Below are 15,216 nucleotides of genomic sequence, written 5' to 3'. Positions count from 1 at the left end.
GGACTGAATATTAGAATTGAGCTGCTGTAATGTAACTGTATGTGAGCGGGTCCCAGTATAGGAAAGGAAGTGACCTCGCCGGGGTAGAACTGAGGTGCACTGATGGAGCAGCGCCCAAGGTCCCACCACTGGAGCAGCAGAGTGTACTGACCGCAAGAACTGAGGTGCTCTGGCAGACAGAGTGCGTGGGGTTACTGGCACGGCTGAGGGCTTGGAGTGTGTGATCGGAGGTGCACTGTTGGAGCTGCGCCTTAGTTCCCAGTACTGGAGCAGCAGAGTGTGGTTGGCTCCTATCACTGGGCCAAGGAAGGGCGGGAGCCAGGTAGCTGAGAGAGGGTGCAGAAAGCCCACAAAAACCAAAAGTGACCAAGATAGCTTGATTTATAGCCTTCTTTACAGCAAAGCTCTGCAAATGAAAAGGGGAAACTTCCCTAGAAACAAAGTTTAAAATAAATAAATTCCCTACAGGCCAGATCACCAGGACAAAGTGTAATTCTACAATAGTTGTTCCTTGCTCCCACACAAAAGGAGGGGCAAAGAGGCATGACTGACCACTAGAAAGCAAGGATTTTAAATGACACTGAAACTAAGAAATGAAATAGCTGGAAGCCCGCAGAAGAAGTATACTTAAAAGTATACAAGAGGCTGTATGCTTACGCTCAACCTAAAAAGGAGAGTGAGAAAGAGGTGAACAATAGAAACGGAGAATAAAAGAAAAATATATAATAAGGTACCCAAAGAAAGAAATACAAATAAAAAAGAAAGGGAGTAAAAAGAAAAGAGCTAAACAAAGGAGAAAAAAGTAATAAGGGAAAAAGGAGCAAAAGAAAAATAGTGGAAGTAAAGAAAGAAATGTAGAAAAAGATCAAGGAAAAAACAAGTTAGAAACAAAAATGAGGGAAGAGAAAAGGAGAGCAAGAACAATACAAGTCAAGAAGGAAAGATGAATACGAGAAAAACTATCAAAGGAGATGAAGGAAAGAAGAAAAAGACCAGAAAAAAAGGAAAGAGCAGAAAGAAAAAACCATGAAAGAACGGAAAGATAGGTTAGCAGAGGAAGGAGGGAATAAAAGAGGGGAAGACTAAAGAAAGAGCTAAGCAAAGGAGAGAGCAGTGGAGAGAAGTAGAGAAAGAAATGAGAAGTAAACATTTAAAGGAAGACAGCAAGAAATTGAAAAAGAAATGCAGGAAGAATAACGATTGGAGACACAGAAGAGAAGTTGGGAAGACAATGGAAATTAAAAGAAAGAAATTGAGGGGGAAAAGGTGAAAAGAGGCAAAGGAAGAGGAAGATTTAGCTAATAAAACCGAAAGATGGAAGTAAAAAGAAAAAGGGCGAAAGTAACAAAGAAATACCTAAATTATTTTTTGTTTCTTTATCTGTAGAGCGCACTACACATTCCTGCATTTTCAGATTCCCAGGCCTCACAAAAAGCGCATTTTTTAAATATTTTTTTAAGTACCGCCTAAGGAATTGCCAGCTGCGTTTTGTCAAACCAGCTGACAGTTATTTATTGTGTATGAGCTACTCGGAGGCAGACTGAGAGTTACCATTAGCTCGTGATCAAGTTGTTTGTCACTCATAATGCGGTCCATTAAAAAGACAATACTGCTTGATCTTCATTTTGTCAAATCCAGCATTCATTTTTCTTCTACACAAGTTCAGTTGGCTCCTATTACTGAGCATTTCCAACTCCGGCAAGATTAAAGATTTCCTGTACCATTATCCCAGGAAAGCTAATGGGCCCCACCTTTGAATCCATGCTCAAATCTGATTGTCAACAAACAACATATAAAGTACCTTTCCTTGATAGTGGTACTTTAGCTAGAACACCTTGTGATCTTCAGGTTGTGCACAGGAGAACAGTGTGTGGTGGTCCATTGCAATAAAGAATTGCTAAAGACACACTTTTCCTGTCTTCCAAAGGTAATCCTTAATTTTCATAGTAATCAAATGATTTTTCATCCTTGATTTTTCCCATTCCCGTCAACCCCTGTGGAACGTGTTTCCATACTTTATGGCCCTGGGATAATATTTGAATGGGAATTGATGCAGAATAAAACATTTTGAGAACTATGGGTCTGTAACCACAGGTATGCCTTCTAAAAGGCAAACTTAATCAAGATGAATAGTGCTTTTGAACATTCAGTACCTAGCAAAGGTGTGTTCACCTTGGGGTACCTAATGGGAAGCCCATTATTTCAACTGCAAGGTAGTACCTACACCGATTCCCATAGGAAATCTTTTCTTTTCACATGTTTGTAGAGTGGCTGCGCAGAGATTGATGCACTCATTTACTAAACACTGTTGTAGTTATTCAAAATCCAGAGCAGATACCCGACTAGGCCTTTCTGCAAGCCATGACATTTAGTTAGCTTACTACTACCAAGAAGATAAAGTTGATTTACTGTAAAACTAGTTATTACTCAAGGCTGTTCTTCCTGAATCTGTAAGAATCCCACTTGCGTCACCAATTTCCAAAAGGATAACTCAGTATTTTGATGGATGTCAAGATGTTTCACTTATTGAATTGACACCATGCTACATTTGCAATACACATGCTGTACAATTTGTAAAGGTGAAGTATCAGTTTGACTCTGTGTGAATTTAGAATTTGAAAAAATGAAAAGCGATTTGTTCCCTGCTGTAATCTCTCTTTGGGCTTCTAACCACACCCAAGTCACGTCAGTCACTTTCATTAGTTCGTGGGCTTGCCTTTTAAAATCTGCTTGCTTTCTTTTGTGAAAGGCATGCATACGTCATGCCTTTTCCGGTGTTAGCCCACCTCACAGCACTGGTAAACTACTGAAAACATACAAGGCTTGATGTTTTCAGCATGGTTTCCGGACTACTTTATCTTTTTATTCTCCATGCAGCACGATCGTGCTGGGGTTTACCTAGCGCGATCGCACTTGGTTTTTCTGTTTTCAATTTCATCGCAATGCTTTTCTTTCTTTTAATTTGTGTGCCAATAAAAGTCTGGTTAGGAGTTTACAACACTAATAGCTCTAACTCGAGAAAATGCAAGACCCGTTGCATTGCAGATGCTTTTTTTAAATGTAGTTTTAATTAAAACAAAAAAGCTTTACAGTCTGTATCTTAAGCATGCTTTCAAATACATATGGTGAATACATTGCAAAAAAAGGTGTTTCATGTTCAGAGAGATACTAATGCTCATGGTTTCCAGAACAATACACACAATTGAGAACTAGATTTATGATTAGTAACTTTCCTTTCTCGTTTGCATGCTCTTGCTTCCCCTCTTTATTTTGGCATCAAGAGCTCATATCATAGATGTTTGTGGGATGTATACTTGTCATCAGTGGTCGCTGAACATCCAGGATCCATGGGTTCTCAAAATATTTTTAAGCCTTACTCCCTTTCCCTGCCTCAAATTCGAATTGCTCTCCTTTAAGTTGTGTGCAATCCTCTCCGAAATGTTTGCAGGAGAAAAAAAATCTCCGTTCATAAAAGCTATAGCGTTGGCACCTTTGGGTCAGAAGAGACTCCTTCCTCATCACCTTGGAAAACAAAACGGGCAACTATGCAGCCCTATAATCAAAACCAGTTCAGTGAGGGTGTTCTTTCACACAGTGATCGTTTTGGTATTTTGTCAATTAAAATCCTTGCTTGCTAGTTGCAGATTTAATGTGCATGTTCCATCTACAAGACTTACCTTTTGTAGGAAGCTGGCCTGGGTTGTGGTGGGTACCCAAGGTACTTACACAGGTCCAGGTATCCCCTCTTAGTGAAGTGTCACCAGGCTCACTAGAGGTAGCTGTGGCTGAGCAGCCAAGGTTTTTCAAGAATACATGCAAAGCTCATGCAATACCACCATAGTCACACAGCACTTACACACATGAAAGAAAACACTCAGTTGTCCAAAAACAAAGGTACTTTATTTTTGGAACACAATACCACAAATTACTAAAAGGGCAACCATCCAATAAGAGGTAAGTAATACACTAAATATATACACTAGTAATCAGAAATGGGCATAGAAAATGTTAGAACACGGTACAAATAGCAATAACCAATAGTGACCCTAGGGGAAGCCCAAACCATATACTAAAAAAAAAAAACTGGAATGGGAACACAGGACCACCACCTAGGTAAGTGGAATGTGTAGAGGGGAGCTAGGAGTACTAGAAAACCAAGGGGGGAAGTAACACGGTATTTCTCCCCCCCCCCCCCCCCCCCCTACTCCTCCCAGTGACCAGGAAAGCAGGAGTGGATTCCTGAAGACAACGACCTGTGGAGAGAGGGGACCAAGTCCAAGAGTCACAATGGAGTCCAGGAGGAGCAGGAGCTACTACCCACCCAGATGAACTTGCAGGAGTTTCACAACAGCCCAGGAGCCAGAGAAGAGTTCCTGCTAGATGAAGAAGATGGCTCACGCTGGAGTGAAGATTGCAGACGGGTGTCAGTGCAGGAATTCCACCAACATGCTTTGGCAAAGGCAAATTCACAGGTCGTGGAAAAGTGATGCTGCCAGGGACCAGCAAGGCCCAGGAGGACTCTCCCCAGGAGGGGGAGTCACAGTAGACCCTCAGCGTCGCAGAGAGTCCACAGGAGCAGAGGCAGCACTCACAGGAGTCCCACAGGACAGGGACACAAGTTGTAGGAGCCCATGCAACACCACAGGAAGGGATCCCACACCGCAGGAGAACCACGCAGAGACCTGTGCACCTACCCGTGATGCAGGATCCATGCAGCTCAAGATGAGGGGAGATCAACGCAGCCGGTTGTCGTTGCAGCATGTGCCTGCAGATGCAGGGGAGTGACTCCTTCACTCCAAGGGCGATTCCTTCTTGCTTGTTGTTGCAGACTGAAGACTTGCCGCCCTCAGAGGATGCGCTGCTGGGGAAATGTTGCAGTTGCTGGAAGAAGCCAGAGAAACAGTGTTGCGGAGCATTCTCATCGCTGTAGCTGCAGAATGTAGGTTCCTGTGGGGTCCAGTTGTGATTCCAGTGGCCAGAAGTCAAAGTAAACGTTGCAGAAGATTCTTGTTGGAGTCTTGCGCGTCGAATCTGAGGACCCACCTAAGAGAGAGAGGCCCTAAATAGCCATGAAAGGGGGATTGGTCACCTAACCAGGTAAGCACCTATCAAGAGGAGGCTCTGTCATCACCTACCTTGACTGGCCACTCATATGCTCCCAGAGTTCCCTGCCAACCTTGGAAACAAGATGGCAGAAACAAGGGACCTTCTGGAGGAGCTCTGAGCACTACCCTTGGGGTGGTGATGGACAGGGTAGTAGTCACTTTGTTTGAAGTAAAGTTTCCAATAAATAGGGAAAGATTAATTTTTCCCATCACTACATATTTCATCATCAGTGCTTTACCTTGGAATTTGTTCTGGAGAGGGTTGGAATCTTCTTTTAGACAGTTACTGCAACATGGTAACTAAGGAGGTTTTGGAGTCCCATGTCCCTTAATTCATGTCATTGTACTTTCCAGACCTTGTTGTGTAAAGCTATTTCTTGCTCGCCTAATGATATAGAAATCAGAATTGTCAACAGACTATAGTAATTATAGCACACAGTCTGCATTCATCTACCTGGCAGCTTAATCTAAGCAATTGTTTTGGGACCTACCCTTGTCCACTTCCAACCTACAACATTAACAAGAGCAACTTCTCAGATTGAGGTTGGAGAACTCATTGACCTCAGGTAAAAACCTACCATTTTGGGATTTGTTATAAAAAAAGGATCATCTGCTTCCTAGAACTAAAGGTTGTTTTTTTCTTCTCTCAAGCATTTTTCCCACTATTTGCAAAGAAATTGTGGCGCATATGTTCACTATGGTAGTATGTGATAGTGATTTAAGAAGAAGAAATTAAAATAACAAGACATTTCTGTGTGTGTGGTCACCTTGCAGACCAACACTGACTGGGTTCTCCGCTGTTTGTGAAAGTCCTTTGTCATTTGCAGTAGTCTTTTGCCTATAACAAATAAGGGGGATAGTTTTGTGTACTTCTCAAAGTGATACCTTCATGGATTCAGCTTCCGCTATGATTTTGTACTCATTACACCAGACTTAAGGAAGCGTTAGTGGACTTCCAAGAGTCACATGCTCATTGGTAACATTTAAAGAGCATCCATTGGTGTCCGGATGTGGAGCTTTCAGTTTGGGTGCCCTGTTTTTAATGGGAAAACGGTTCTGGTACAGAGGTTGCAAGTAAGGACTGGGAGGCCAGTCCAGTGGAACCCACAGGGGAGCTCTGATCTCGAGGGTCCTGGGCACACAGGGACACCGGCAATTCCAGCTGGGAGGCTCGTGCAGTGCTGTGTTTTCAGGCTGGAGGCCGCGCTGTGGTAAGCACTCGCGGTTTCTGTGTTTCCTACAAAGAGGCTTCAGTTGGGGGCTGTGGGGGTCCAGTCTGACCAAACCGGGGGAGGGAGGGTGAGTGGGTCTCCAGATCTCAGGGTCTCAGGACTCTGTTGGCACCATTAGCCCACTAATACTCTGGTCGGGGTCTCGGGTGCAGTAGTTGTTTCTGGTGTCAGGTTTGAGGCGCTCCAGGGCTCTCGAGGTTCTTGCTTTCCTGCAGAAAGAGACCGCAGGCTGGGACTGTTGGTCCAGTATGGTCAAATCCAAAGGGGTTCTCAACTCTTGAGGGTCTCTTCTCTTCCGGGGCATAGTTGGTTCACTCGTCCTCAGGCTGTAGGGCTCAGGTGCAGTGTTTTGTCTGGTGGGGTCGCACTGGCAGATGCTTTCTCTGTCCTTTGTGGGTGCCTGCAGAGTGCAAGGGAGTAGCTCTGCTACTCCACGGTAGATGCTAGCTGTTTCTCAAAGTGCTGGCTGCACTCCTAGGCTTTTGGAGGCTGGCTAGCTGCAGGATGAAGAGTCTTTCGTACAACTGTTGAGGACAACAGGCAGGACCGCAGGGTTGGTGCCAAGTCAGTCGCTGCTCCTTTGTTCTTGCTTCTCGCTGCTCTTCAGTGTCTTCCTTCTTGGGTCAGTAGAATCGGCTTTCCTGGTGCCAGAGAGTCCCCTAAATACAAGTTTTAGGGGTGTTACGGGGAGTAAAAGCTAGTAGCCAATGGGCTGCTTACTCTTGGTGTGACTACACTCCTATATCACCCCTTCCTGTGAGGAGTGGGCATAGCCATGTTCCAGAGTTCTTAATTCTGCCATCAACAAGATGGAAGAATTTTCCTGGAATGAGATACACAAAGCAGCTCACACTAGGTGTGTGTCTTACCTGGGTGTACCCCATGATTCCTAGCATAGCTAATTTCCCACCTGTTCTGGTGCAAAATGGACCTCAGGGCAGGGGTGGCATCCTGTAGGTCTGGGGGACACTGGGGTCGCATATCAAAGGTGGTATGGACTTTGAAGTCCCTGGCCTTGGTAGGGTAAATCACTAGTAGTCATTGTTTCTGGCCCCCATGAGCGTGGGCTCTCACCCGCAGGGTGTCTGTGGTGGCAGGCTAGACTGTACCAGTCAGCCAGCACACTAGAGGACTAGTAGGCTTCAGTGGGTACCTCCTAAGGGACCCTCTGGGTGCATGTATTCTAATAATAAATCCATCACTGGAATCAATGTGGGTTTATTAATACGAAGTGTTTGATACAAAATGGCATAGATTTTAGTGAAGCCATTATGTAGCTGTGAAACACATTTTGACCAGTGCCCAGTACATACCTGAAGATGGTTTCCCTGTTCACTTGTAATGTTTAAGAATGGACTTGTATATCACAAGGGCATATCTGCCCATGCAGATATGTCCACACATGTAGAATAAAGCACCTTACCTTAGGGCTATACGGCCTGCTCGAAGGGTGACTTGCATATATTGCATGCAGTGTCAGCAGGTATGGCACACAGGATGTATGTTATGTGTTTTCAATTTAGTCTGTATGAGTGTGGTGTGGGGTACCTTACGGTGGCACAATACATGCTGTAACCATTGGGGACCCTCCTTAGTACCCATGCCCTAGGTACCAGAGACTTACAGGGGTGCTAAAGGTGTTGCCAGTTGGGGAACAATTGCACAATTTTAGGGAAAGAGATCTGGCACTGGGGACCTGGTTAGCAGGAACCCAGTGCATTTCCGTCAAAATTGCATCAAATACCAGGCATAAAGTGGGGGTGACAATGTCAAAAAGGCAACTATCCTACACATATGTTGCCTTGTATCCAAGCAGTTGGGAAGAAGGGTGAGCATGGTGATAAACTAAAGAAGTATGCACTTTATGATGATTCTGTGAATCCTGTCATCCCTTCTAAGCCTACAATGAACTTCAAGCTGATGTGCGTGGTGTGATGTGGGGGAGGGGGCGGTGGCAACCAAATGGGTGGTAAGAGCTGCTGATGTATGTAGAGGTATAGACAGAGAATATGCAAACTTGTGGCATCGATTGGAAATTGAGTGGCCTCTTTCTTTTATCAAACAATTGTAAACATTTTGCAGAAACCGCCATATCCATCTTGAAGATTTTTTTTTATTTTTTTAACTTTCATCTTGCTGCTCCTGTATCACAAAATAGTTTTTCCTCTGAGCCAGTTTAGTTTAATTCTACCAGATGTGAGTTTGCATCAGTGTCTGCTCTGTCGAGGAGATGTGCAAACCAGTCTCTGGGCTCTTTCACTTCTTTACGCATAACTATTTTCAGACTGGGCAGTTGACAATGACTTTTGTGAAGCACTGTTTGCAAACTGTTCCCTTTAAACTTAGCTTAGAACTTATCATTCTCCTCACTGTAATAGTCTGTTCATAGAAGAGAAGAGTAGATTGAAGCTGTATATGGTAAAGTCCGCTACGATTAGCCAATCGACTCCATAAGTGTCTATTTTCCGAACTACATAACAAAGTACTGAGTAGAGAAAAGCCTGTAATGGGGAGTTTCACAAGGAATGTTAAAGGGCAAGGATGTGCCATTTTAGTGTGAAGAGCCTAGTTCAAAGATGGTGAGCCATTTGTGAAGATTATATTTTACTAAATGATATTTGGATATTTCCCAATTCTGATTTTAAAGTTCTAGCTTTTGTCTGGTGTTTGTTATGGATTACCCAACAGAAATAGGTTGGGGTGAGGAATCATGGAGACTAAAATATGTATTTTGCTCTTGAAAGCACTGCAACATGAGCCACTGTTAATGTCTTTACATTTGCTTTGCAGCCCTTGAGCAATGCTTACCATGAATTAGCACAAGTTTATGCAACCAACAATCCTGCAGAGCTCCGAATTCTAGTGAACAAGCACAGTGAGACATTTACCAGGGAAAACAACATGGGATTGGTGAAACAGTGTTTGTCATCTCTTTATAAAAAGAATATTCAGAGGCTAACAAAGGTAAGATGGATTTATTGTCCTTCTTTGTTATTCTACACTTGTATTATTAACAACCATTGAAGCATAGTGAAGTTAACTGATCTTTGAATAAAAGGATCCACACATGATGGCTCATCAGTCTGGCTTCTGGTTTACATATTGCAGAGCCAACTTTTGAAAATGTGCATACTTGAACCACTAATGAGTTCACCTTTTATTACTCTTTTGCTTCTCCTCTTTCACAAATGGTTGAGAATGGCCTGCTTCACAGTTAGGACAGGCAATAACCCTCTGTCTTGCAGCATGAATATGCCTACCCTGTCTGCTGGCGTCGGTCCTATGCATTGCAAGTTTAGGCAACTCGTTTCCATATTTTTCCCAGTTGGTCAGCTAAAGATCTGTAAAAGATTACAAAGATCAGACTCCTTACATCCTACCTTTTAGTGCACATTTATTTTTCTCTGTTTGCAGTACCATCAGTGAAAGGGCTTTCTTTTCTCCAAATATGTTTGTTTTATTTTGTCCCAAAAAAATAATAATCTCGTCTCTATTCTGTGAATGCCAATGAAGACTGGTTTCAAGCAATGCAAACAGTTTGATTGTATCTTCCCGGCCTCTGAAAATCACAAGATTCGCATGCCTTCAATTTGGGAACCTGTTAACAATTGGGTTACAGTCTCCTAGGTGAGGAACGCCACACCATTCTAGAGATCGTCAACTAACTTTTCAGTATGAAAATCCTCTGGGTGCACATATTTGAAGATATCCATTAGTGGTGTAGCACTCCGTCTGAAGACTTTGGACAGTTAGATTATTTTGGTTCAGCAGATAACATGCTCCAGCCTAAGATGTGCAGCAAACAGACTTGCAACATTCTGATGTAGATCACGCTGTCTGAACTGCTAGAACACCTTGAAAAGTCAAAACGCCCAATGCCAAATCCCTTCTGTTGTAGGTGAAGTCTACCTTTCTGCAGGTTTCTAGTACTTGTGTACTGAACTTTCTTGGGATCAGGTTTTGCTGCTCTGGGTGGCCTAAAAAATGTAAGACTTGTCAGTTTTCCAAAATCATACTGTACAGTGGAAAGGTAACTCATTTTTTAAACCTCTGGTACCAGTTTCAGTGCCAAGTCTGTACTTTGCACGTTTGTTGTATGAAACCTAAAATCCCTAGATTAAGTGCAGATCAGAGAGAAAGGCAAGGGCAGTAGTTATGGACCTGTACCTTTTAAGAAAATCGTCTGGCTTCACAGATTGTGTAATAGTAATATGAGTCCCCTGATGGATCGTTGGTTCTTTCACCTACCTATTCGGGCAGCCCTTGTACATCTGCATGTTCTACATAATAGCTGATCGTGCCTGCTAATGGTGCCAACGTCTGCCGCCACAACATGTGTCCCCATTGGTGAGCTCTAGTCAGTCCAGTCCGTGCAGCTTATGGCCATCATGCGACAAACCCCAGTAAATCCCACACTAGGAACCACTAGATCGGATAAGAGTTAACCCCACATTACTTACTAGATTTCACACATTCAGCCTCTGATGCTGTCAGCACAATGCTACCTTTTTATCCTGCTCACCCACTGCCCCTTTTGGGCCTGATAACACAAAGCTTTACAAGCCTGCACTGAGACTGAATACTGTCAGTCCACTCTGGTCCGAAGAAGACCCCTTGGTGCTCCCACAGGAACATATGCGAGTATTATAATAGGAAATATACTGCCTTGTAAGCCTAGTTGTCATCCAGGGGAGTTTTCATTATTTGTAAGATCCAGAAACTGTTCCTTCCAAGGGTAGGATACCAGAGCCCTTTTTTACTTTTTTCCAAATATATCTCAATAAATGTTTTCCAAGAAATGCTATCATTGAGGTAGAGCAGAGCATTTCTGCTAGTTGTAAGAGAACTAACAATTCGGTATTAAAAAATGATCTGATAGAGACCCCTATCCGCAGATTCCTCACCTTAGAATTCACCTGAAGAGCCAGACTGGAGCTGTAAAAACCTTTCAGCAGTACCTCTGTGTCTCGGAAGAGGGTGCTGTGCTACTCCGTTGACGACATATCCTGTGGACGACGCTGATATGGAGTCCATAAAATAACCCCTCTGATTTACTGACGTCAGTTTCTTCTTTTCCGCGCTACAACATGGATCCAGAGAAGTGGTTCCTCTTGCCATTTGGCATCTTATTTTGACGACTGTCAGATGGAACAGTGTGAATGCCTTCTGCTTTAAACCTTGTGGGTCCTGTGCTCAACAGATGTCAGTCACGGACCCCCATTCTGTCTGTATGTGGTGGTTAGATGCCCATCACAACATCGATGATAGCAACACCTGTAAACATTTGAGACCAAAACGGTTGAGGAAGCAGCTGATGAAGCTCCTGGCGGCAGTCTTCCCAAGACTCCAGAGGGCGTTTGAGTCCCTCTCCTTCCAGGACCCGTCCGTGCAAATGCTCTGTGAATCATTCACCAATGTGGCTCCATCGACGTCGCAAGGTAAGCTTTGTCCGTGGTCAAAATCCCGTCCTCCTCTAGCTTGACTGCCCTAGAACCCCCTCCACCCCACCCCCTCGCATGCCCTCCTGTTCTGAGGACAAGCCCGCACAGGAGTCCGTCTGGTGTCTCCCAGATTTTCCTGGCTCATGGATGACTCTGGCCCACATTCGGAACTATCACTTGTCCCGGCATGACTTTTTTTGACCCTAAGGAGGTGGGGGTATCTTGAGGTGATCTTCACCAGCGGCTTCGTCTTCTGTGCCAGTCCAGCCCCCCTGAATTAGGTCTCTGGGGACGTTTCGGAGCCGGTGCACAGCCTCCTACGGCTTCCACCTTCCACACCCGATTCTTCTCTACTGGCCATCGTTATGCCTTGTCGACTCCAGTGGTGCCCTCGACTTCACTCAACACCCTCATTGTCATCTCACGAGAGTCGATGGACAAACCTTCTGATGTCAAGGTCTCACCATCTTGACGTCGGTCGACCCCTGACTCTGTGTGTGCAGAGCCAATGGAGTCCGCTATTTCAGATTCTTGCCCCAGATCTTCTGCGGCCCACCCTCCAGCTCCTCATTTGGAGGGTCGTGGTTTGGATTGTCTGCCTTCCATTTCCAACACCTTTCTGCTTCCATATTCAGGTTGGTTATTTGACTTGGGCAACGCTAGTGGCCTGGACTCCTCCCTGGCTTCCAGCCTTCTGCCATTCCCTGGATTGACTTCAGAAGCAAGTTCTGCTCTAGCAGATATTAAAGCATGTTTCGGAAGTGTTAAACTTAGAACTATCTACTGTTCAATTGTCGACAGACCCCTTTACTTGATGTCTTATATCCCAACCAGTTGTCTGTAGAGCGGTCCTTCCTTATTGTGAGGCTCTTTATGAAAGCCTCTTAGGGATTTGGGCCCAGCCGGTATCTAACACCCGTGTGGAACGCTCTATTTCACACAGACACAAACCAGCCCCAGTGGATCCTTCTTGCTTCCATTGGCATCTAATTGCTCAAAGCTTTGTGGTGCAGACTGCTTTAGCTGCACAGTCTTACTCTTGTCCCTCCAGAGCGAGAGGCCAGATAGCTGTACTCGTCCGTTAGGTGGATTTTTTCTACATCTAGCTGTGCCCTGCGTTTAGTCAACACTTCTTGTGTCCTTGCTCGCTTCTCCCACGTCTTGTGGGAGTCGGTGGGGCACGTTTTGCTTTCTATAACAAAGGAGGCTAGGAATGTTCTACTTCCCTTAGTACAGGATGCTCAGCAAGCTGCAAGCTTAGTATCAGATGTGGTACCACTAATTCTGTTGGAAGGGTTATTGCCTCTTCAGTGGCTCTACGTCGGCTGGAGGGTTGCGCCCTTCCAAGTGTTTGGGATGAGCAGACATCTTTACTCTACATGTCTTTTGATGGCACATCACTTTTTGGTGCGCCTGTTGACTCCGCTTTATGCCGATTTAGAGACGCTCATGATGGCATTCAGTCTTGAAGCCTCCTGATGGTACAGGAGGGTCTTCCAAATCTGTATTAGTTTCCTTCCTTTGCCCAGGAGCCTTTTTATTCCCCTGTTGCTTCTTTCTACCATCCTTACAGGCAGTGTGCTTCTTGCTTCCAGTATTACACCTGGTGTGGCTCCCTGCAGGTGCTTTATCTCGTATTCAAACTGCATAGTGCCCTAGTTTGTGTTCCTGCGTCTCCAAGTGTGCATTCTTTTTCCACTTGTCGTGGACATATTCCATTATTTCTAGTGACCCTGTTTTGGTCTTGTTCCCCTTAGTTTTCTGTTGTCTCTGCTTATGGGTTTTTTGCCTAAGAGATTTGTTGTCTACAGGATTCTTCCTCGTGTGAGTCATTTTCAGTTCCCTGCTCTTAGGAGCACTTGCTGTAGGCTTTTAGCCATCTTTTTATGTTGGGTTGTTACTATTAGGGACCATGTTAGGTGCTTCTTTTGGAAGGTACTATATATAAAACCTCTTTCGTAAAGATTATATATTTCGAGATTGACTCGAAAGAGCATTTTTTACTCGGCTCGGAGACAGAGCCTCGGCTCATTTCCGATGGCTTCGGAGGAGTGGCCTTTTTCGGTGCCGATGTTGTGGGCTGGTCACCGAAGGTCTTTTTTCGGGTCGAGCCATGGCCTTCAGGCAGTGGCGTCCCCAAGGCCTTATGTTTCGGCTTGGATGGGACAGGGGCAGGCGTACTCACGTGCTGTCCTGCCGTGACCGGTCTGTCCTCCTCAGATTCCTGCTCTGAGTCGGATCCTCGAACGGAGACAGCATGATCTCCTCTTCGACGTTGAGACGTTCGGTGCTTTTGGATGCCATCTCGAGCCTCCATGCTCTTCTGTCTCAGAAGGATCTGCAGGTCTCACAATTTTCTTCCCGATGGTATGTGGAAAGGCAGAGATTACAGAGGAGATGTTGGTCCGTGTAAGGAAATTTAGAGTGGCACTGAGGACAGAATCGGAATAGAGTCCAGTCCATGAGGCGTCCACGCGGTCGGCCCGAGTTTGGCACGGGCGCCCTGAAGGGCGAGTAAAGCTGTTTGATCCAATGGTACCGAAGTGTCGATAGGAGGTGTAACGCGATCTAAACAATACCGATGAAAAATAAAGAGTTTTCAAGCTTTCCCGACTCGAACTATCGGAGCAAAAGGAAACGCGTCCGAACCCGATGGCAGAAAGAAAATAATCTAACATGGAGTCGATGCCCATGCGCAATGAAGCCAAAGAGGAGTCACTGGATCCTGTGACTCAAACACTTCTTCGAAGAAAAACAACTTCTTGTCTTTATTAAGGACTGTTAGCCCTGCCCTCTCAGGTTGTTTCTGTCCCTTCCCTTTCTTTTTGTGTACCTTGGTCACCTTTTCTCCACTGTGTTCCAGCATTTAGTGGGTGCGATTCCTGCCCTAGCACTTGCTTCATCCTGTCGTAGCACTTGCTTCATCCTGTCGTAGCACTTGCTTCATCCTGTCGTAGCACTTGCTTCATCCTGTCGTAGCACTTGCTTCATCCTGTCGTAGCACTTGCTTCATCCTGTCGAAGCACTTGCTTCATCCTGTCGAAGCACTTGCTGCATCCTGTCGAAGCACTTGCTGCATCCTGTCGAAGCACTTGCTGCATCCTGTCGTAGCACTTGCTGCATCCTGTCGTAGCACTTGCTGCATCCTGTCGTAGCACTTGCTGCATCCTGTCGTAGCACTTGCTTCATCCTGTCGTAGCACTTGCTTCATCCTGTCGTAGCACTTGCTTCATCCTGTCGTAGCACTTGCTTCATCCTGTCGTAGCACTTGCTTCATCCTGTCGTAGCACTTGCTTCATCCTTCCGTAGCACTTGCTTCATCCTTCCGTAGCACTTGCTTCATCCTTCCGTAGCACTTGCTTCATCCTTCCGTAGCACTTGCTTCATCCTTCCGTAGCACTTGCTTCATCCTTCCCTATTGGCTGCACAACAGTAGTT

General features: G+C 45.0%; 1 protein-coding gene across 1 annotated transcript in view; it reads left to right on the top strand.

Moving 5' to 3' along the window:
* Window positions 1-15,216, top strand: part of COPS3 (COP9 signalosome subunit 3) — a 146,011-nt gene that overhangs the window by 83,834 nt on the left and 46,961 nt on the right. The window contains exon 8 of the mRNA XM_069210061.1: window positions 9,128-9,301. Coding sequence (XP_069066162.1) covers window positions 9,128-9,301 — 174 coding nt within the window. The remainder of the gene's footprint in view (window positions 1-9,127; window positions 9,302-15,216) is intronic.

The sequence above is a fragment of the Pleurodeles waltl genome, chromosome 10 (genome assembly GCF_031143425.1).
Source record: "Pleurodeles waltl isolate 20211129_DDA chromosome 10, aPleWal1.hap1.20221129, whole genome shotgun sequence".
Classification (NCBI taxonomy): Eukaryota; Metazoa; Chordata; class Amphibia; order Caudata; family Salamandridae; genus Pleurodeles; species Pleurodeles waltl.
Note: the sequence above shows the minus strand (reverse complement) of the source record. Positions and strands in the feature narration are given on the sequence as shown.